Genomic DNA, 20,992 nt, shown 5'->3' with positions numbered 1-20,992 from the left:
AATGAAGTGGCTAAATTCCAAAGTTCCATTATCTCATGTATATGTTTTTTTTCCCCCTTTTCTTAATTCACTCATGGGATGTGGCCGTCACTGGCTGGTCCAACATTTATTGCCCCGTCCCTAGTTGCCCCTTGAGAAGGTGGGGGTGAGCTGCCTCCTTGACCCGCTGCAGTCCATGCGCTGTAGGTTGACCCACAATGCCATTAGGGAGAGAATTCCAGGATTTTGACCCAGCAACACTGAAGGAACAGTGATATATTTTCAAGTCAGGATGGTATGTGGCTTGGAGGGAACTTGCAGGTGGTGGTGTTCCCAGATATCTGCTACCCTTGTCCTTCCAGATTTGATTTGATTTATTTATTGCATGTCTATTTTGTTACAAAATACAGCGCAAATGTCACCACTCTCTGGCACCATCTTAAAACACAGAAACATAAACCAAAACATAGAATATAAAGTCAGAAAAATATAGAAATAAAGGAAGTGTTGAACTTTATAGTCCCTCTTGTTAAGTGCTCCACCATGGGCCATGGGCCTGGTGGCCAGGTACAAGTCATCACTGTGCCATTGGAATGAAAGTCACGAATCTTTGACGCCCTCTCGCCTCCACCAACACCTTTATCATTGTGAATCCTCACTGGACCTCATCAATACAGATACTGCCGGGTACCACAACAGCCCAAACTTGACCTGCCGCTGCCACGAATCTGCTTCAGGCCCACCTTACTGCTGCTGATGCCACAGGGTCGTGTACTGGGCCCAAACTCACCTCTACTGTAGCAGACACGAGTCAGCACTACGACTGCCCTGATGATACAGATGCCTCTGGGAACCCAAACTCGCCTCCGACACCACCGCCATGAGTCCATGCTGGTCCCACTCACCGATGTCATCTCCGTGACTGAGCTTTTCAACAGGAGGTAAGTAAAATAAAAGAGGGGAGAGAGAGAGAGACAGTGAGGGAGAAAGAAAAAGAAAGGAACTGAAAAGCAGACAGAGCGAGTGAGCCTTGGGCTCAGAAGACGGACTTGGGGCAGCACGGTGGCTCAGTGGTTAGCACTGCTGCCTCACAGCGCCAGGGACCTGGGTTCAATTCCACCCTCGGGTGACTGTCTGTGTGGAGTTTGCACATTCTCCCCGTGTCTGCGTGTGTTTCCTCGTGGTGCCTCGGTTTCCTCCCACAGTCCAAAGATGTGCAGGTTAGAAGGATTGGCCATGCTAAATTGCCCGTAATGTTCAGGGATGTGCAGGTTAGGTGGGGTAAAGGGGTAGGGGGATGGGTCTGGGTGGGATGCTCTTCAGAGGGTCGGTGTGGACTTGTTGGGCCGAATGGCCTGTTTCCACACTGTAGGGATTCTATGATTCTATGATACTCTACTGCCGTCTTACTGGAAGATGGAAGTGATTGTGGGTTTGGTAGGTGCTGTCTAAACAGCATTGGTGAGATACTGCAGTGCATCCTCTAGATGGTGTATACTGTTGCTACAAAAATGTTTTTCTGTGTCTCAGTTCCAAATGGCTGACTCCAAAGCTATACCCTGTAAACATTGCAATGTTTTCTGAATAACAGCAAGATTTAAAATAGATTTATAAACACATCGAAACGCCAAAAACAGGAGCAGGAATAGGCCATTCAGCCCTTTGAGCCTGCTTCATTGTTCAATATGGTAATGGCTGATCATCCAACTCAACAAAAAAAAAACAGAAGACTGCTCCTAAACTTCCCTTCATATCCTTTGATCCTATTGGCCCCAAGGATGGAGAACAGTCTCATCCAGGCCTGAAATCCAAGCAATGCAGAACAAAGTGGAATGGCATTGAAAACACAGCCCTTTTCATGACTAAATCCTGGCCAAAGGTGGTGAACTTATGTTCAGTGAGTACAGCAGGTGATGGGTAAGGGTGGCAGATGGGTGAGTGCTCAGGGCAAGTTTGGGGGAAGGAGACAGTTTTGTGCTGGGTTGGCTGGAGGGTTGGGATGGGAGAAAGGCTGGGTTCAAGTGCGAGAGAGACTGGGCAACAGGAAAGTTGGATCAGAGAGTTGGGAGCGTGTGGATAGATGACATTTAGGGTTGAGTTGGCTGCATGGAGTCCTGCTTATTGACAACTCCACCCTTAGCATGAAGTACCCCTAACAGCCAGGACTCCATGAGGTCCCACTGGCAACAACATAGAATTAGGAGCGGGAGCAGGCAATTCAGACCTTCGAGCCCAATTCACCATTTAACATGACCATGGCTGATCTTATCCTGGTCTCAACTCCACTTTTCTGCCTGCTCCTCATAGCCCTTTATCCCACTTTTCATCAGAAACATATCTATTTCTTTCTTGAATCTGTTGATTGATTCTTTCTTCACTGCCATCTGGGGCAGTCAGTTCCACAGGTTCACAACCCTCTGAAAGAACTAGCTTTTCCTCATCTCACATTTGAGCCTACCTCCTCTCACTCCAGACCTATGCCCTCTTGTTTGAGATGGTCAAACTTTAGGTGGTTGGGCACTAAATGAAATGAGTTCACTAAGTAAACCTTCCTTGAATGGCACCAATGATTCTTTTAACATCCACGGTTATAGGAAAATTTATTTTAAACCCTTCACATCGAGGGTAGTATCAGTGACAATGCTACACTCCCTCTGTACTGCATAGAACTGTCAGCATTGTGCAATGTGCTTGGGGTCTAAGGCCTTTGGTCAAAGTTAAAACTTTCAAGTGTACGTGCTTCATGACCAATAACAACAAACTATTGACCAAACACCCCTACAGACAAGAAACTAAACCATTGATCAGTTTTTTTTTTAGGGACATGAAAAATTGCTACACCAGGTGCTTTGGTGGCTACACAATCTGTTAACTAGGATATCTTGGCTTTAACCACATGGGGGAATAGTGCTGTCTGTTTCGGCTGTTCTGTGGTAACTTAGATTTTATCAGGAGTGTTATACATGGTTTGAAATTGGCTGTGTAATTTATAGAAGCATTTAGTTACAGCATTTTGTTGTTATTTTCGGTTTTATTGGAGCATGAACACTGTTTAATTTTGTAAATGCTGTTTTTTTAACTAGGTATAAAGTGAGGCAGATTTTTGAGCAACGGTTTTCTTTAAAATTCATTTCAGGAATACTTCCAGTGACAAGCTGTTGTTAACACACTGGTTTCACTGCTCCCAGCCTGCTATCCCCAGTCACATTTGCATCCGCAAAAAAAAAAAGCTGTACATTTGGTAGGTTTTCAGTGAAGCAGGAAAATTTGTAAACAAGACCATTTAAAGCAAACTGAAAACAAAAAATGCTGGCGATCACATTGGTCAGGCAGCATCAATGGAGAGACAGCAAGCTAACATTTTGAGTTTAGAGGAGTCTTCATTAGCTACCCTATTCAAAGCAAATTTCTGCTAACATCAGCATAGAATCATAGAGCTATACAGCACTGAAACAGACCCTTCGGTCCAACTCATTCATGCCGACCAGTTATCCTAAATTAATCTTGTCTCATTTGCCAGCATTTGGTCCATATCCCGCTAAACCCTTCCTCTTCATATACCCATCCAGATGCCTTTTAAATGTTCTAATGGTACCAGCATCCACCACTTCCTATGGCAGTTTATTCCATACATGCACGACCCTCTGCGCGAAAAGATTGGTCCTCAGGTCCCTTTTATATCTTTCCCCTCTCACCATAAACCTATGCCCTCTAGTTTTGGGCTCCCCTACCCTGGCAGAAAAGATCTTGGCTATTCATCCTATACATGCCCCCATGATTTTATAAACCTCGACAATTTATAATGTCCACTCTTTGATCCCACTATACAACCATCAGCAATCAGCAGCTCTTTCTACTGCTGCCAAAGCCACATCATAGCCTTTAAAAATATAAATTCAATCTTGTCTGACCAAAATATCTGCAAAGGAACCTCGTGACTACTCAAAAAAGGATGCAAGAGATTGGAACAGCTGAGAAGATCCAGTAGTGCAAATTACAAGCTGAATGTCAATTTGTTAATAATCAGCTCAATTCAGATTCATTAAATAGACTGTAAACACATCAGTGAATACACTTACATTGGACTCAAAATATCAATTCCATTTTTCTCTCCACAGACGGTGCCAGACATGGAGTTTCTCTGGCACTTTTTATTTCAGACCTCTTACATCTGCAGCCTTTTACTTTAACGTAAAAGTTTTAGGTTTGGTTATTTGCTATTCCAATTCTCCCAAGTGAGTTATTTTTCCTTTGTGGGAGTGTTGAAGGTAAAGGGAACAAATGGTGCAGGTCCAATTTCCCTCTTTCCTGCTGGGAGAGGTACTGCTAAGAATCACAGAAATCCTGGATGAGATTTTTGTTCCCTGCCCGAGTATGTTGTTGTCAGCTATGCCTCAGTTAAAGACCAGGCTGAGCTTAGCAAAGCTGAGCAGCCTGAACTAGAGGCTATCTGGTCCATATAGTAGACTATTGCAGTCTTGACAGACCAGCCGTCTACATGGGGTGGTCATATTGGGAGCCTTATCATAGTTTATGAACCAGGAAGGCATCTGCATTTGACTTCCTTTGCTAAAACCTTAAATTTCATTTCCATGAAGTTCCATATGATATGCACATGGGAGGAAATTAATTAACCCACAATGGCATGCTTCAACATTGTTCGGTAATTGTTCCCTCCCTCCACCACTGACACAGTGTAGCAGTGTGTACCAACTACAAGATTAACTGCAGCATCACACCAAGGCTACTTCAGCAGCCTGTTCCAAACCCATGACCTCTACCACCTAGAAAAATGAGGTCAGGAGACGCATAGGAACACCAACCCCTGCAAGTTCCACTCCAAGCCACTCAACATCCTGATTTGGAAATACATCATTGTTCCTGCAGTGTCGCTGGGTCAAAGCCCTGGATCTTCCTGCTAAGGGCATTGTGGGTCTGCCTACACCAACTGGATTGCAGTGGCTCAAAGCAGCAGCTCAGCACCACATCATCGAGGACAGTGCGGGATAGACAACAAATGGGGACCTTGAAAGGAAATTTCCACATCCCACAAGCAAATAAAAAGTTGCTTTCATTGGATATTGGGTTTAATCTGATCTCTGGTACAGAGTTAGAATTAATTAGAAGTAAGAAACAGAGTAGTACTAAATAACAGGTGAATAATTTTGTCAGAAAAAATTCAATGCTTAGATTCTACAATATTGTATTTAAAATATTAAGGACTACACAGAGCAAAAAAATGAGCTTCTTCCTTCAGTCAGTCCAGACACCTGATCTTTAGTATATCAAGGTCAAGCACAAGTTCATTTCAATAGCGTGCATTTGGGTAACGTGCTGCTTGTGCAGTCCTGGCAATGCATGATGCTGTCATACCTTACAATTACACTCGCCTTCTTTATCCGTTCACTAAACCACATGGTAGAAGGTTTAATGCTGATAATGCGAAGTGGAGTCCCATCTTTTGCTGTAATGCCACAAGGGAGTCTGTTTCCACGAACATAATCCTCATCCTGGTGAGAATATTGAATGGGTATTTAGAAATTGGGACCATTTCATTTAAAGGATTAAGATAATTAAGATTAGAATTTTAAAACAACTAGGACAATACAGAGTGACGGTAGAGTACCTTACAAAATTTGCTTACAAATTCAGGAAATGATCTGGTTGCCTGCAATCTGTTAACAAATGAATGCTGAGGAAATAACCTTACCTTGGGGTGTCTACACGCGTGAATCTGTGTTGATCTCTCTGTGGTGACATGATGTAGGATTTCAGGCATATTACGAAACATATCCAACTTGTTAAGATGAACCTGAAGGTCAAAAAAGATTCAGACAAGAAAACACAGCAGATGGAGGAGACTGACTGGCTGCTTTATTAACACAAATGGCTGCTCATAGGTGAATGGTCCACACATGCGGAGTCCCAAACTTCACCTCTACTCAGCAACTTGCCCCAGGAAGACTGAATTTACTATTCTGAATTATCATTCAACACCAGGTTATAGTCCAACAGGTTTATTTGAAAACACAAGCTTTCGGAGCCTCAGTCCTTCTTCAGCTGTTAGTGGCTCCGAATTTCTGACCATGTCCACCCCAGTCCAATACCGGTACCTCCATATCCTGATTTACCATGTTCAATGGGAGAAGTTAGCTTCCAGGCAGAAAATAAAAAGATCGACATTCAGCTGTGGGAAATCACCAGGAAACTTGATGAACTCTGTACAAAATCTACTGTCATCTCCAAAGCACGAAAAAAATGGAAAGATCTACAATTCTGATGTATGTGTGTGAACAAATTTTCACCACCTACCTGAACTGAGAATTCTTCACTGAGGTTAGTGAAGAGATATTCATATCCATATGCTGCCTTACAGTTTAACCAGATGACATGGTAAGGACTAAGTGTGATCCAGCTTCTCACTAACTCCAGGATCCCGTTCAGGCACTCCTCCTACAAACAATGAGACACAAAATAAAAATAGAATACCCATTCCAGACTGGCTTTTGGCCAATTACTTAGTCATAAATTGCATAACGCCAACATTGCAGACATTTTGCACACAGTTAACCAGCTACCTGGATGCAGTTGTACCAAAGGAAAACGGAAAGGACAATGTCCCAAATGAACATGCAATTTTAACTGCGAATTGAATTGTTTCAGTGTCATGCTTAGTCCAGAAAACAGTGCACTGTATGGTGTGCTCATCAGTAAGATATGGAGCTGAAATGGAACATCCAGTCCCTCAAGCCTGCTCTGCCAGTCAATAAAAACATGTTTGATCTGTTTGTGTTTCGAATTCCACATCTACCCATAGTAACCCTCAGTTTGTGTTTGGTGAGAGAGCTAAGTTTCATTAAACTGAAGCTCCCATCTCCATGCTGATGTTGTGGTAAAAGATCTAATTGTAGCCATTTCGAAGGAGAGCAGGGGAGTTTCCTGCAGTGGCCAATATTCATCACTCAATCAAACTCATAAAAATAGGTTATTTGGTCATTATCACATTGTTGTTGTTGTGGGATCTTGCTGTGCATAAATTGGCTGCCATGTTTCCCATGTTAATACACAGACTACACTTCAAAACATACTTCATTGTTTGCAAAGCACTTTGAGGAATCCGGTGCTTGTGAGAAATACCATGGAGATATCTATCTTGTCTTCTGACTGATGTTAGCACCAGCATAATGGGCTGAATGACCTCTCTCTGATGGTGTAAGATTCCATGGATTCTACAAACAATTTGTATTACAACAAAATATACACTTATGTAGCTCAATAGATTTAGGACAAAGCAAACAAAAATAAATGAAATTATTGGCATAATCCGTGAAAATGTTGAAAAGTTTGAAATATTTACCCTGCTTGGGATTTGATAAAATCGTGGATCACAAAATGTTGTGTCCAAGTAAACAGTCTGAATGTCTTTGATCCTATAGTGGAATAAAATGAAACACCATTCAGTTATTCAGAAAAAAAAATTGCATTCAAACAGACATACTGCAAAATATTCTCCATTTGGCGCCAAGGACAAAGACAGAACAGGAAACCATAACCACTAACTGCAAATGTTGTTATTTCACAAACAACGTACATGATGAATGTGAGCACAGTCCAGGTGGCTACAAATTCTACTCAGCAGTTGATACTTAATGCCTTTACTAATTGATAGTATCCTGATTCCTCGTGAATATTGCATTTATAGATCTTCAAAAAGAGGTGTGAATTAAATCAGAAAGTGAGCCAAGAGGAGGAGAATTTTGGAAAAGTAACGAAATATTTGGCCATGCATTCGGGTTTCAAAAAGCAAGAGTGGGAGCTGGAACATTTGATAAGGATTGGAGAGGGGAGTCCAAAGCAACGGAATGCAAAGCCATCATTGGGCGGGGAAGGGGGGGGAGCACGCTAAAGGAAGGGAAGAAAATGATTAAGATTAGAAACTTCATCGAGTTGTCATTTTCTTTAATATAACAAAATTTGTGTAGAATGGGTGAATGATGTTTTCAATAAAAAAATTACTTTTATTGGGGAAAGAGATATAATTATGATCTCATGAGGGCAGCCACTGTAATGTTGAGATGTCAATGATAGTTAAAGAATCTCTGAAAAATTCTTTGCAAACATGGCCTTAAAACAAAATCTTTCCATTTAAAACTCAGATAGCGCCCTCAGCAGGTTTAGTGTATAACTATACACGAAACTACTCGGAAAAAGGAGCTCACAAATTTGAACAGTTGCTCTCCAAGATAATAATCTCAGCAACAGAAGGTCACATTGAGATGCTGTCTCACTCTGATGATCGATGTTGGAAAGTGTGAACATGGTCAGAACTTGCTTGGCCATGTGATTCCTGAACCAATTCCATGCTGTGCTACTGATACTCTGTGCACATATCCAAAACACTTAATGACAATGCCACATAAAATTTGACAGATATTCAAAATGATGCAAATTTGAGATTCTCCACATCTTTGAGGACAGCAGTGGTACAGACTGAAAACAAAACTAGTCTGTCATTCCACCTATTCTAACCTGCAATAACTAACTAGTTCTGTAACATTTCCAGACTCTACCATGAAGACTATATCCTGGTGGGAAACAAAGCAGCAGGTTAACATCTGTAGTGGTGGATTCAACTAAGTGGAAAAATATGAAAGAAATGACAGGGAAGGAGAATTCAGGAGAGGTTATTAAAGTCTCCGGCACAGACACAAATAGGACAGAGTGTTTGGAAAAGGCTAGCAATCAAACACTAGAAAAACTGAAAATGAGAAGAGGGAGGGTTAATACAGGACTGAAGGTGCCATATCTGAATGCATGCACTATAAGGAATAAGGTAAATGAGCCTGTGGCGCAGATTGAAACTGGCAGGTATGACGTGGTAGGCATCACGGAGATGTGGCTGCAGGGGGATCAGGATTGGGAAATGAATATCCAAGGATATACATCCTATCAAAAAAATAGCAGGTAGGCTGAGGGGGTGGGATTGTCTTATTAGTGAGAAATGAAATTACATCAATAAGAAGAAACGAAGTAGGGTCAGATGGCGTAGAATCTGTATGGGTAGAATTGAGGAACCGCAAAGGTAAAAAAAAACATAGTTGGGGTTGTGTACAGGCCTCCAAACAGTATCAGGAGCTGGGGCGCAAGATACACCAGGAGATAGAAAAGGTGTGTAAGAAAGACAAAGTAACAGTGATCATAGGAGATTTCAATATGCAGGTGGACTGGGAAAATCATGTTGGTAGTGGATTGCAAGAAAAGGAGTTTGTGGAATGTCTACGAGATGGCTTTTTGGAGCAGCTTGCAGTGGACCCCAGAAGGGAACAGGCAATACTGGATTTAGTGATGTGCAATGAGACAGATTTGATAAGGGAGCTTAAGGTAAAGGAACCCTTAGGAGGCAGTGATCATAAGACGATAGAATTTACTCTGCAATTTGAGAGGGAGAAGATAGAATCAGATGTAATGGTATTTCAGCTGAATAAAGGTGACTACAGAGGTATGAGGGAGGAGCTGGGCAGGATTGACTGGAAGAGGAGACTAGCAGGAAAGACAGTAGAACAGCAATGGCAGGAGTTTCTGGGAGTAATTCAGGAGACGCAGCAAAAATTCATCCCTAGGAAAAAGCAGCATGGTACAGGGAGGATGAGGCAACCATGGCCAACTAAAGAGGTCAGGGATAGCATAAAAGCAAAAGATAAAGCACATAATGTAGCAAAGGGCAGTGGGAAACAAGAGGACTGGGAAGCTTACAAAGACCAACAGAGGGCAACAAAAGAAGAAATAATGAGGGAGAAGATTAAATATGAGGGTAAGCTAGCCAGTAATATAAATGAAGACTGTAAGAGTTTCTTTGGTATATAAAGGGTAAAAGAGAGGCGAAAGTGGACATTGGACCACTGGAAAATGACAGTGGAGAGATAGTAGTGGGGAACAAGGAAATGGCTGAGGAACTGAATAATTACTTCGCATCAGTCTTCACAGTGGAAGAGACGAGTAATCTCCCAAAAATTCAAGAGAGTCAGGGGGCAGAGTTGAGTATGGTGGCCATCACCAAGGAAAAGGTGCTAGTAAAACTGATTGGCCTGAAGGTGGACAGATCACCTGGACCAGATGGACTACACCCCAGAGTTCTAAAGGAGATAGCTGAAGAGATAGTGGAAGCATTAGCAGTGATCTTTCAGGAATCGCTAGAGTCAGGGAGGGTCCCAGAGAACTGGAACATCACTAACGTGACACCCCTGTATAAAAAGGGAGTAAGGCAAAAGACAGAAAATTACAGGCCAATTAGCCTAACCTTGGTTGTGGGTAAGATTTTGGAGTCCACTGTAAAGGATGAGATTTCTGAATATTTGGAAATGTATAGTAAAATAGGGCAAAGTCAGCATGGTTTCATCAAGGGGAGATCATGCCTGACAAATCTTCTAGAATTCTTTGAGGAAGTAATGAACAGGGTAGACCAAGGAGAGTCAATGGATGTTATCTACCTGGACTTCAAAAAGGCCTTTGATAAGGTCCCACACAGGAGGCTGCTGAGTAAGATAAGGGCCCATGGTGTTAGAGGCAAGGTGCTAGCATGGATAGAGATTGGCTGTCTGGCAGAAAGCAGAGAGTGGGGATAAAAGGGTCTTTCTCAGGATGGCAGCCGGTGACAAGTGGTGTTCCGCAAGGGTCAGTGCTGGGACCACAACTTTTCACTTTGTACATTAATGATCTAGATGAAGGAAGCGAGGGCATCCTGGCTAAGTTTGCAGGTGATACAAAGAGAGGTTAAAGGACAGGTAGTATTGAGGAGGCAGGGAGGCTGCAGAAGGATTTAGACAGGTTGGGAGAGTGGGCAAAGAAGTGGCAGATGGAGTACAATGTGGGAAAGTGTGAGGTCATGCACTTTGGTAAGAAGAATAAAAGCATGGACTATTTTCTAAACGGGGAGAAAATTCAGAAGTCTGAAGTGCAAAGAGACTTGGAAGTTCTAGTCCAGGATTCTCTCAAAGTAAACTTGCAGGTTGAATCAATAGTCAGGAAGGCAAATGCAATGTTGGCATTTATTTTTGAGAGGACTTGAATATAAAAGCAGGGATGTACTCCTGAGGCTTTATAAGGCTGTGGTCAGGCCACATTTGGAGCATTGTGTGCAATTTTGGGCCCCATATCTCAGGAAGGATGTACTGCCCCTGGAGCGGGTTCAGAGGAGGTTCACGAGAATGGTCCCAGGAATGGAAAGCTTAACATATGAGGAACGTTTGAGGACTCTGGGACTATACTCATTGGAGTTTAGAAGGATGAGGGGGGATCTAATTGAAACTTGCAGAATACTGAATGGCCTGGACAAAGTGGATGTTGGGAAGATACTTCCATTGGTAGGAGAGGCTAGGACCCGAGGACACAGCCTTAGAGTAAAGGGAAGACCTTTTAGAACGGAGATAAGGAGAAACTTCTTCAGCCAGAGATTGGTGAATCCATGGAATTCACTGCCACGGAAGGCTGTGAAGGCCAGGTCATTGAGTACATTTAAGACTGAGATAGATAGGTTCTTGATAATCAAGAGGATCAAGGGTTACAGGGAAAAAGTAGGAGAATGGGGTTGAGGAACTTATCAGCCATAATGGCGGAGCAGACTCAATGGACTGAATGGCCTAATTTCTGCTCCTATATGTTATGGTCTCATATGTGTGACAACATATTAACCAAATTGTTTTTGAGTATGAGTGTTTTAAATTTGTTTTTTCACAAGTATTTTTACTTTTGAACTGATTAAAAACTCATGCACACCTTTTAATCACTTAAATAAGTTCTGTTTTCTTGATCAAATATCTTCCCTTGTGATGTTATGATAAATACAGGACCAGTTTGACACCCTTAAATTCTATCTGATAAGTAAAATTTTCTCTTTTTCTGTATCGGTCAATGGCAAGACTTTGTGTTGCTTTAAGTCCAACTTTGTGTTCTTTGCATTACTGAGGGAATGCTGCATTACCAGAAGAGCAACTTTCAAATATCATTTTAAAACTCAGGCCGCATCTGCCCTTTTAAGGGAATATGACACAGAAGGAGGTTACTTGACCCATCTATTTAGGACAAACTAGTCAGTCCCATTACCCCACTTTACTTTGCAAGGTTATTCCCTTCTCCTTTTTATCTAATTTCCTTTCAAAATCATTGGTTGTTTTTGCTGCTAGTACTCTGTGGGCAGCAAGTTCCAAGTCATGAACACCTGTGCGTTCAAAAAAAAAAGTTCTTCCATTTTAAAAAAATAAGTTATTTTTGGCTTAATGGTAGAAGACAGAGGGTGGTGATAGAGGGTTGTTGTTCAGACTAGAGGCCTGTGACCAGCGGTGTGCCACAAGGATCGGTGATACGTCCACTGTTATTTGTCACTTAAATAAACGATTTGGATGAGAATATAGGAAGCATGGTTTGTAAGTTTGTGGATAATACTAAAATTGGTGGTATATTGGACCGTGAAGAAGGTTATCTAAGAGTACAATGGAATCTTGATCAACTGGGCCAGTGGGCTGAGGAACAGCAGATGGAGTGTAATACAGATAAACGTGTCTTGGTAAAAGAAACCAGAGAAGGAATTAAACAGTTAATGGCAGGGCTCTGGGGACTGTTGTCGAACAGACAGACCTAGGGAATGCAGGTACATAGCTCCTTGAAAATGACGTCACAGGTGGACAGAGTGGTGAAGAAGGCATTTGGCACGCCTGCCTTTGTTGGTCAGAGCATTGAGTACAGGAATTTGGATGTCATGTTACAGCTGTACAAGACATTGATAAGGCCAACGGCATACAATTCTGGTTGCCCTGCTGTAGGAAGGATGTTACTAAAAACTGGAAAGATATACAAGGATGTTACCAAAACTGGAGGGTTTGAGTTATAAGGAGAGGCTTGATAGTCTAGGACTTTTTCCACTGGAGCGTAGGAGGCTGAAGGTTGACTTGTAGACGTTTATAAAATCTTTTCCTTAAGTAGGGGAGGCTAAAACTAGAAGTCATGGGTTTAAGGGGAGAGGGGAAAGATTTAAGAGGGACCTGAGGAGCAACATTTTCCACACTGAGGGTGGTGCATACACGAAATGAGCTGCCAGAGGAATGTGAGTACATATAGAACATTTAAAAGACATTTGGACAGGTACATGGATAGGAAAGGTTTAGAGGGATACAGGCCAAATGCAGGCAAATGGGATTAGTTAAGTTTAGGAAACTGGGTTGGCATGGACAAGTTGGGCCAAAGGATCTGTTTCCATGCTGTATGACTCTATGACTAATGAACAACCTGTACAAAACTTTCACCAAATGAACTCCACCTTTAAAATTAATCAAATGGCCACACATAATTTCCAAAGTTAATTTCTTGCTCTGACCAAATTGACTTGCTAAAAGAGTTTAAAGACTGTTTTTCCTGGTGAGTCTTTACTCATGGTCTCCTGGGTATTATTTTTATCCCGAAGATTTCACGGTAAGTAATCTGCTACTGTGCTTTGGGCTTTGCCTCTGGCTGAGTGTTTGCGTCTGTTGAGGCAACACTTAGGTTAACTCCCAATATAAAAGAACTAGTACTGAAAGATCCAATAGACATTTATTGTAATTCCTGGTATCTACATATATTACAGTTACAGGCACCTCAGTGTCTGGGCTAATACTAAACTATCCAGTTACAAACAATGACACACTTCCACCAGCACATCATGCTTCAAGTACCACTGCATAAGTTGGGGGCTGAAACCTTAATACTGTCATGTCATATACTGACAGTGTGGGCATCATAAGCAAATCTTTTAAAGGTATACTGCAGAATGGCTGTGAGATGCAGTTTAATAATACAATTTGACAACAATTAAAATCAGTTTTACCTGCCACCTGAATGCAATAACTCCATCCGAGTGACTTCACCTTTGGCAAGTCTGAAATCTCCTGTATACAGTACTGTGCCACCTCTACCTTCAAACAGGAACCTGAAAGAGGGAGGACAGCTCGCTCAATATTACCATTTAAGTAAATACAGTTCAGAAAAGTTACAAATATTAATTTAAGTAAAATATTGTTATATATATTTTAACATTGCACATTCTCCATACAAAATCTGACAAAAGTTACATGAAGAACTCTCTGATAAAATCTCTTTGCTTTATTTTAAGGTCTGGACTGAGCAATTGGAGAGGAATGCAGGACACGTGGAGTCAGACTTTCCCAAACTGGACATGCAAGAGTGAGTTCAACATTCAAACACAGAACAGCTCGCATGCCAAGGCATATGGGCTTATGTAGCAACTGTCAAAAAGCGACAAGGATGCACAAAATCTCACTAAATCCAACTGGGATAAAATCATTTATAACAGAAAGCTGGGAGGAAACAAAGATCTCTTTCGCAATTCCTGCAGACACAGTCTCTGTTCAATGAGCCTTCTGGGTGGAGTCTGTGTTCTCACCACCATTACATCGCAAAGGCTGATCCAAATTAACCCACTGGTGCATAATGCTTCAGCAAACTGCTTAGAATCAGAGATACCTCTGTATCAAAGGAGGCCTTTTGGCCAATGACATCTATGCTATCTATTAGGGACAGCGGGGTGGCACAGTGGTTAGCACTGCTGCCTCACAGTGCCAGGATCCTGGGTTTGATTCCACCCTCGGATGACTGTCTGTGGAGTTTGCACATTCTCCCCATTTCTGCGTGGGTTTCCTCCAGGCGCTCCAGTTTCCTCCCACAGTCCAAAGATGTGTAGGTTTGGTGGATTGGCCATGTTATATTACACATAGTGTCCAGGAATGTGCAGGCTAGGTGGGTTAGTCAAGGGAAATGCAGGGTTATAGGGATATGGTAAGGGGATGGGTGTGGGTGGGATCCTTTTCGGAACGATAGCGTAGACTTGTTGGTGCCAACGGCCGAGTCAGAGATGTATGGCACAGAAACAGACCCTTCAGTCCAACTTGTCCATGCCAACTGGATATCCTAAATTAATCTAGTCCCTTTTTTTTATTCATTTGTGGGATGTGGGGGTCACTGGCTGGCCAGCATTTCTTGCCCATCCCTAGTTGCCGTGAGAAGGTGGTGGTGAGCTGTCTTTTTGAACTGCTGTGGTCCTCCTGCTGTAGGTAGGCCCACAATGCTATTAGGGAGGGAATTCCAGGTTTTTGACCCAGCGACAGTGAAGGAATGGTGATATATTTCCAAGTCAGGACGGTGAGTGGCTTGGAGAGGAACTTGGAGGTAATGGCGTTCCCATATATCTGCTGCCCTTGTCCTTCTAGATGGAAGGGGTCGTGGGTTTGGAAGGTGCTGTCTGAGGATCTTTGGTGAATTTCTGCCGTGCATCTTGTAGATAGTGCACACTGCTGCTACTGAGCGTCGGTGGTGGAGGGAGTGAATGTTTGTGGATGTAGTGCCAGTCAAGCGGGCTGCTTTGTCCTGGATGGTGTCAAGCTTCTTGAGTGGTGTTGGGGCTGCACTCATCCAGGCAATTGGGGAGTATTCCATCACACTCCTGACTTGTGCCTTGTAGATGGTGGACAGTCTTTGGGGAGTCAGGAGGTGAGTTACTCGCTGCAGTATTCCCAGTTTCTGGCCTGCTCTTGTAGCCACTCTGTTAATGTGGTGAGTCCAGTTAAGTTTCTGGTCAGTGACAACCCCCAGGATGCCAGGATGCTGATAGTAGGGGATTCAGTGATGGTAACACCACTGAATGTCAAGGGGTGGTGGTTAGATTATCTTTTGTTGGTGATGGTCATAGCCTGGCATTTGTGTGGCATGAATGTCACTTGCCACTTGTCAGCCCAAGCCTGGATATTGTCCAGATCTTGTTGCATTTGAACATGGACTGCTTCAGTATCTGAGGAGTCATGAATGGTGCTGAACATTGTGCAATCATCGGCGAACATCCCCACCTTATGATGGACGGAAGGTCATTGATAAAGCAGCTGAAGATGGTTGGGCCTAGGACACTACCCTGAGGAACTCCTGCAGCTGAGATGATTGACCTCCCACAACCACGACCATCTTCCTCTGTGTCAGGTATGACTCCAACCACCGGAGTGTTTGCCCCCTAATTGGCCCATATCCCTCTAAACCCTTCCTGTTCATGTTGTAATTACATTCTAATGTAATTCCTCATTACTTGCTTTTGGGAAAGCCTCCTTCTGACCAGTTAACAATATTTCTTTTACAGATGGCTAGTCACAACCAGTTTCCAATTTTTAAGTCCTATTGCTGTTCACATGAACATGCATAAATTTGCAAAGATAATTATTTTCTCTCTTATGTCTATCAATCCCAAAGGCCTGTTAATTAAACCACTGTATAAAAATAAAGATAGTAATACATACATGACTGATCCAGGGCAGTGTCCAGCAGGTAGAAGCGTAACTAAGATATCTTCTTTCTATTTTTAAAGGAAAAAAAAAGCTCTTTGGAAATACATGCAGTTTAAAAGAATTAGGTTTATATTGAAGCTGTTGATTAATAAACCGTGCTGTACATTCTGTATAAAATCAGGTTTCGTGGTGTGGGGGTAGTGTCCCTGCCTCTGAACCAAAAGCTCCAGGTTCAAGTCCAACTCCAGGACTTGATGACCAAGGAAACATACCACCGCAAACCCTTCCAACACACAGGTGTGCTCATACAGATAGAAACATAGGAGGAAAAGGCCATTCAGCCCTTCAAGCCTGTTTCACCATTCAATATGATCACGACTGATGATCCACCTCAGTCCCCTGTTCTAGATTTCTCCCTGTACCCTTAAACACAGACACATACACAAATAGCAGGCAGTAACAGCAGAAGAGACTCCTAGTCAGCCACATAATGGCAAGAAATTCACAGAATCAGACCATTCAGTCCATTGTGCCTGCACTAGCTCTTACAATGGGCATCACCGCTAAGTGTCAATCTTCTGCTTTCTCCATATACAACTGCACACTATTTTTGTCCAAACACTCATCCAATGTCCCCTTGAATGCCTCAGTTGGACCTTCTACCACCATTATCTGTAGCTTCAGACTAGAGCACGTATGTAAAAGTGTGCATTGCCGTATCAACCTGACCCCCTTTTGGTGAGAGGGGTGCTGGTTGGCTCAGTTGGTTGCAAGGCTGGTAGATTGGTGCCAATAGCACATGGTTCGATTTCCCCATGCTGACAATGGTGGATACGGAACCACCTCCTTGCCCGACCCATGACGTCAATCGTGGTGATGTGGGTCACATGTACCTTTGGGCAGAGCACTTATGGAAGGTAAGCTATTACAGCATCTGAGCAAACAGGTGTCTCAAAAGCCCTGGTTTCCGTTTACTGTGCAGAATGAACTAAACTGTTTAAAATCAAAACTTCTGTTACAATGCATAGCTGTAAAGTTTTCATTTACTCTGGAAGAATAAAAATCCTTTTCTTTAGAACATCAACAACCAATTACATGGCAACTCAGATGGCAGGGTGGTGGGATAACAGATACATCTGACATCCCCATTGTCAATGATCACAAGATGTGCTGCTTGAGATCTCCACACAAGACAAATTAAAAAACAAAACACAAATTAAAACCTCTCTCAGTTACAGAGTACTTGGGCCCCAGCAGATTTGAAAGCTTAGAGTTTGTAATATTATTACAGTCAGATCACTGGGGAGAAAAGTGATTATGTTTGTGAGCCATATAGAGTCAGAGTGCTATAACACAGACACACAGAAAACTGTGTGGGCTCTGGGTTGGAGGGGAGAAGGAAAGGAAAAGTATTCCGACTTCCTGTTCATCAACATTAAGACGGCACTTTCCAAGATCATGGATGTGATCTATCAAGAAGTGATCAGAGACAGAGCTCAAGACGGAGAGGGAGAGAGAGCCAGACAGAGAGGGAGACAGAGAGAGAGAGAGAGAGAGAGAGAGAGAGGGGGGGGGGGGGGGGGAGCGGTGGTGGAGCGAGAAAAGACATTCAGCCAGAGAGAGACAGAGAAGTAAACACTCCTTGCATTTACCTCACCAGTTGCCTCATCAACCAAGGAAATTTGTGTTGGAGTTTCAACTTCAACAGCAATCTGTGAAAACACAAATATTTACTGAACTTATTTCCCTTAAGTAATGCCAACTGCATCTTAGCTCAATCCAGAACACACATATATATCTCTGTTCCTTAGAATTTATGACTCATTGTTACCTGATTTTAAATATATTTTAAGGAGGTGACAGCCTAGTGGCATCATTGCTGGACTGTTAATCCAGAAATCCAGGTAATGTCCTGGGGACCTGGTTCGAATCCCGCCACAGTAGATGGTGGAATTTGAATTCAATAAAAATCTGGAATTAAGAGTCTAATGATGACCATGGATCCATTGTCGATCGTCAGAAAAACCCATCTGGTTCACTAATGTCCTTTTGGGAAAGGAACTGTCATCCTTATCTGGTCTGGCCTACATGTGACTCCAGACCCACAGCAACATGGTAGATTTTTAAACTATGTTTTAAACTATAATTCTTAACAATTCAGGATGGGCAATAAATGATGGCCTAGCCAGTGATGTTCTCATCCGATGAATGAATAATAAAAATATACAAAGCTTGTTATACTGTTTCAGGGCATCTCACAGGGGTATTCAGTACTGACAAAGACTGTTTCTTTCAGCCATCTCTCCTCATTCCAGGAAGACAAGGCCCAGTGAGAAAACAAGCTAGGGAAACAACCATTGACTGAGAACACAAAGATACCTATAAAGTCCACCACTGCTGAGGATTGCAATGATTGGAATAGTCAGCCAGGTGGACCTCATACAATATGAGTTCCCTGACTGGACTAGGTTAACAGACACAATCAGGGAGCCCTGGTTCACAGATGTAAACAGGAATATCAGGGGTTCTGCTCACTCCAGGAGCCAGGTCTCAGCTAGTTGTGTCAATGTCATGTACTATACATGTGTAAATAAAGGGTGACTTAGAGGCAGGATACAGGGCTTCATGGAGTTATTTCAAGGATATTCATCAACAATGAGACAACCGTGGTCCCAAGTTAAAAAATTAACACCATCAGGACTCTAATAATGATTAACTGTTGTATTTATTCTGCCTATACCAGTCATTATTCCTTTTTAAATTTATTACCTGTGTCTGTGTGTATTTGATGTCATGCATTATTATTTTTTCTCAGAATTATTAGATAATAAAATTACCCTGTCTCCCAAATAAATCTTACAACTGGCTCCTTCATTTTGAACTAACTACATCTTTTATTGATGCTAAAGAAAAATGCTATTTCCTGTGACTAACTGAAATAAGGGTTAAAAAGACAGGAACCGATCACCTACCCTCATCTGGTCGTGACCTGAAATGAAGGCAGAAATTAATGACGACAGACACTTTAAGCAAATAACTTACCAGAGCGTTATATGATACAAAGAACAGCCTTTGGGCAAGGACTGTCAGTGACCAACATTTAACAAAGGAGTTGAAGAAACTGGAGGCACAATTGATTTAAAATATGGAACTTACAATATAGTTCTCCCAGAACTTGTACTTTCTGCTTGTTAGCAGAATTTCCTTTGTGACTGGGGAACAGTAAAGCTTCAGCTTCAAGCTGTAATGAAAGGGGAAAAAAATAAATAATTGTTCAACATTACAAAGCAGGACAATGGCACATATTGGCAGATTACAGCCTCAGTGTTAGCAGGTTATACAGAGTCACATCAAAACCCAATGTTGTCCTTGCCCAATAGTAAAACAGCTTTAATGTCAGCTAGAAGTGCTAGGTAGCATGAAAGGAATCCAAGTCAACTTTCCACTTTCTAATCCACAACTGCACAGTTCCATTCTATTGCTCATGTTGGCAGCTGACGATTCAGTAATTCCAAAACTCTCCTGATCTGCGAGGGTGAAACATGAAAGATTTAAAAGGGACCTAAGGGGCAGCTTTTTCACGCAGAGGCTGGTGCGTGTATGGAATTAACTGCCAGAGGTGGTGCTGGAGGTGGGTACAATTACAACATTTAAAAGGCATCTGGATGGGTACATGAAAAGGAAGGGTTTAGAAGGATATGGGCCAAATGCTGGCAAATGGGACTAGAGTAATTTTGGATATCTGCTTGACATGGATGAGTTGGACTGAAGGATTTGTTTTTGTACTGTACAGCTCTATGATTCTCTGACAGCAACCATCATTAGATTGTTTAACTCGAGGGTAGGTGGAGAAGGATCATTTGCAGAGAATTGTCATTTTGTTATGTAGATGATTATGGAGTGGTCATGAATGACTGGATAATTCAGTTCCACTGTGTGAACCAACATAAATAGTACATGGCCTATTAATAATCCAGAATTGCACCTGCAAAAAGCCAGTTAATTACTCAACAAAAACAGTTCAGCCATGTGTTATCACTATGCTCCACAGACCAGAACCACTGTTTTACTCGAAATAATCTTCGCAGCTTAGAGTGAAGGCTATGAAAAAAAAGACTGAGAATGATGATTGAATGCAGTGTCTTTGTATGACAAGAAATGATCCATAGTTTCAATTAAAAGTTGCTTTCAAAGTCCTGTAGTATTTAATATTTGCACAATGAAAGAAGTGATAAATAATGTTCCAATCACTACAACCTAAACAATCTCTTGGGTTGTGTTTTGCTCTCATTTCTATCCGGCTGTACAGAAATATAGTGCAGGAAATGCTGGATTACTCCCCTGGAAGTTGTATTCAATTGAGAGAAACAGGTGAATGACCCAGGACAGGGGACAGCCCCACTCAGAGAAGTATGTATCAGAATGGGTCTTCAAAATCGTCGGAATGGCTACATTGTCACCAGAAATGCCATGTGTATACACCCACTAGTGGGCCAAACCAAGCGTGGAACTGAGCGAACATTTCAGAGCAACAGGTAGTTGGTGTAGCTGCTGCGTGGAATGAATATGTTGTGTTCTGGGAGAAGTAGTGTGTGGAGAGACTACCAAAGGGCCTTGATGTTTAAGTTACCAGTTTCCAGCAACTCATCACCAACCACCAGTACGATCACGGTGAAACACCACTGAATTTTGACAGGCTG

The 20,992-nt window shown here is 42.3% G+C and overlaps 1 protein-coding gene across 1 annotated transcript in view; it reads right to left on the bottom strand.

The window, feature by feature from the left end:
• Window positions 1–20,992, bottom strand: part of dclre1c (DNA cross-link repair 1C, PSO2 homolog (S. cerevisiae)) — a 35,012-nt gene that overhangs the window by 8,308 nt on the left and 5,712 nt on the right. Inside the window, exons 3-10 of the mRNA XM_020521369.2 lie at window positions 19,449–19,533; window positions 17,945–18,004; window positions 16,305–16,360; window positions 13,835–13,936; window positions 7,337–7,409; window positions 6,292–6,432; window positions 5,690–5,791; window positions 5,353–5,489 (exon numbers count right to left, since the gene is read on the bottom strand). Of these exons, the coding sequence (XP_020376958.2) occupies window positions 5,353–5,489; window positions 5,690–5,791; window positions 6,292–6,432; window positions 7,337–7,409; window positions 13,835–13,936; window positions 16,305–16,360; window positions 17,945–18,004; window positions 19,449–19,533 (756 nt within the window). The remainder of the gene's footprint in view (window positions 1–5,352; window positions 5,490–5,689; window positions 5,792–6,291; window positions 6,433–7,336; window positions 7,410–13,834; window positions 13,937–16,304; window positions 16,361–17,944; window positions 18,005–19,448; window positions 19,534–20,992) is intronic.

This window comes from Rhincodon typus, chromosome 22 (assembly GCF_021869965.1).
Source record: "Rhincodon typus isolate 14 chromosome 22, sRhiTyp1.1, whole genome shotgun sequence".
In the NCBI taxonomy this organism is placed as follows: domain Eukaryota; kingdom Metazoa; phylum Chordata; class Chondrichthyes; order Orectolobiformes; family Rhincodontidae; genus Rhincodon; species Rhincodon typus.
The sequence above is the reverse complement of the archived record's forward strand: the minus strand, read 5'-3'. Positions and strand labels throughout refer to the sequence as shown.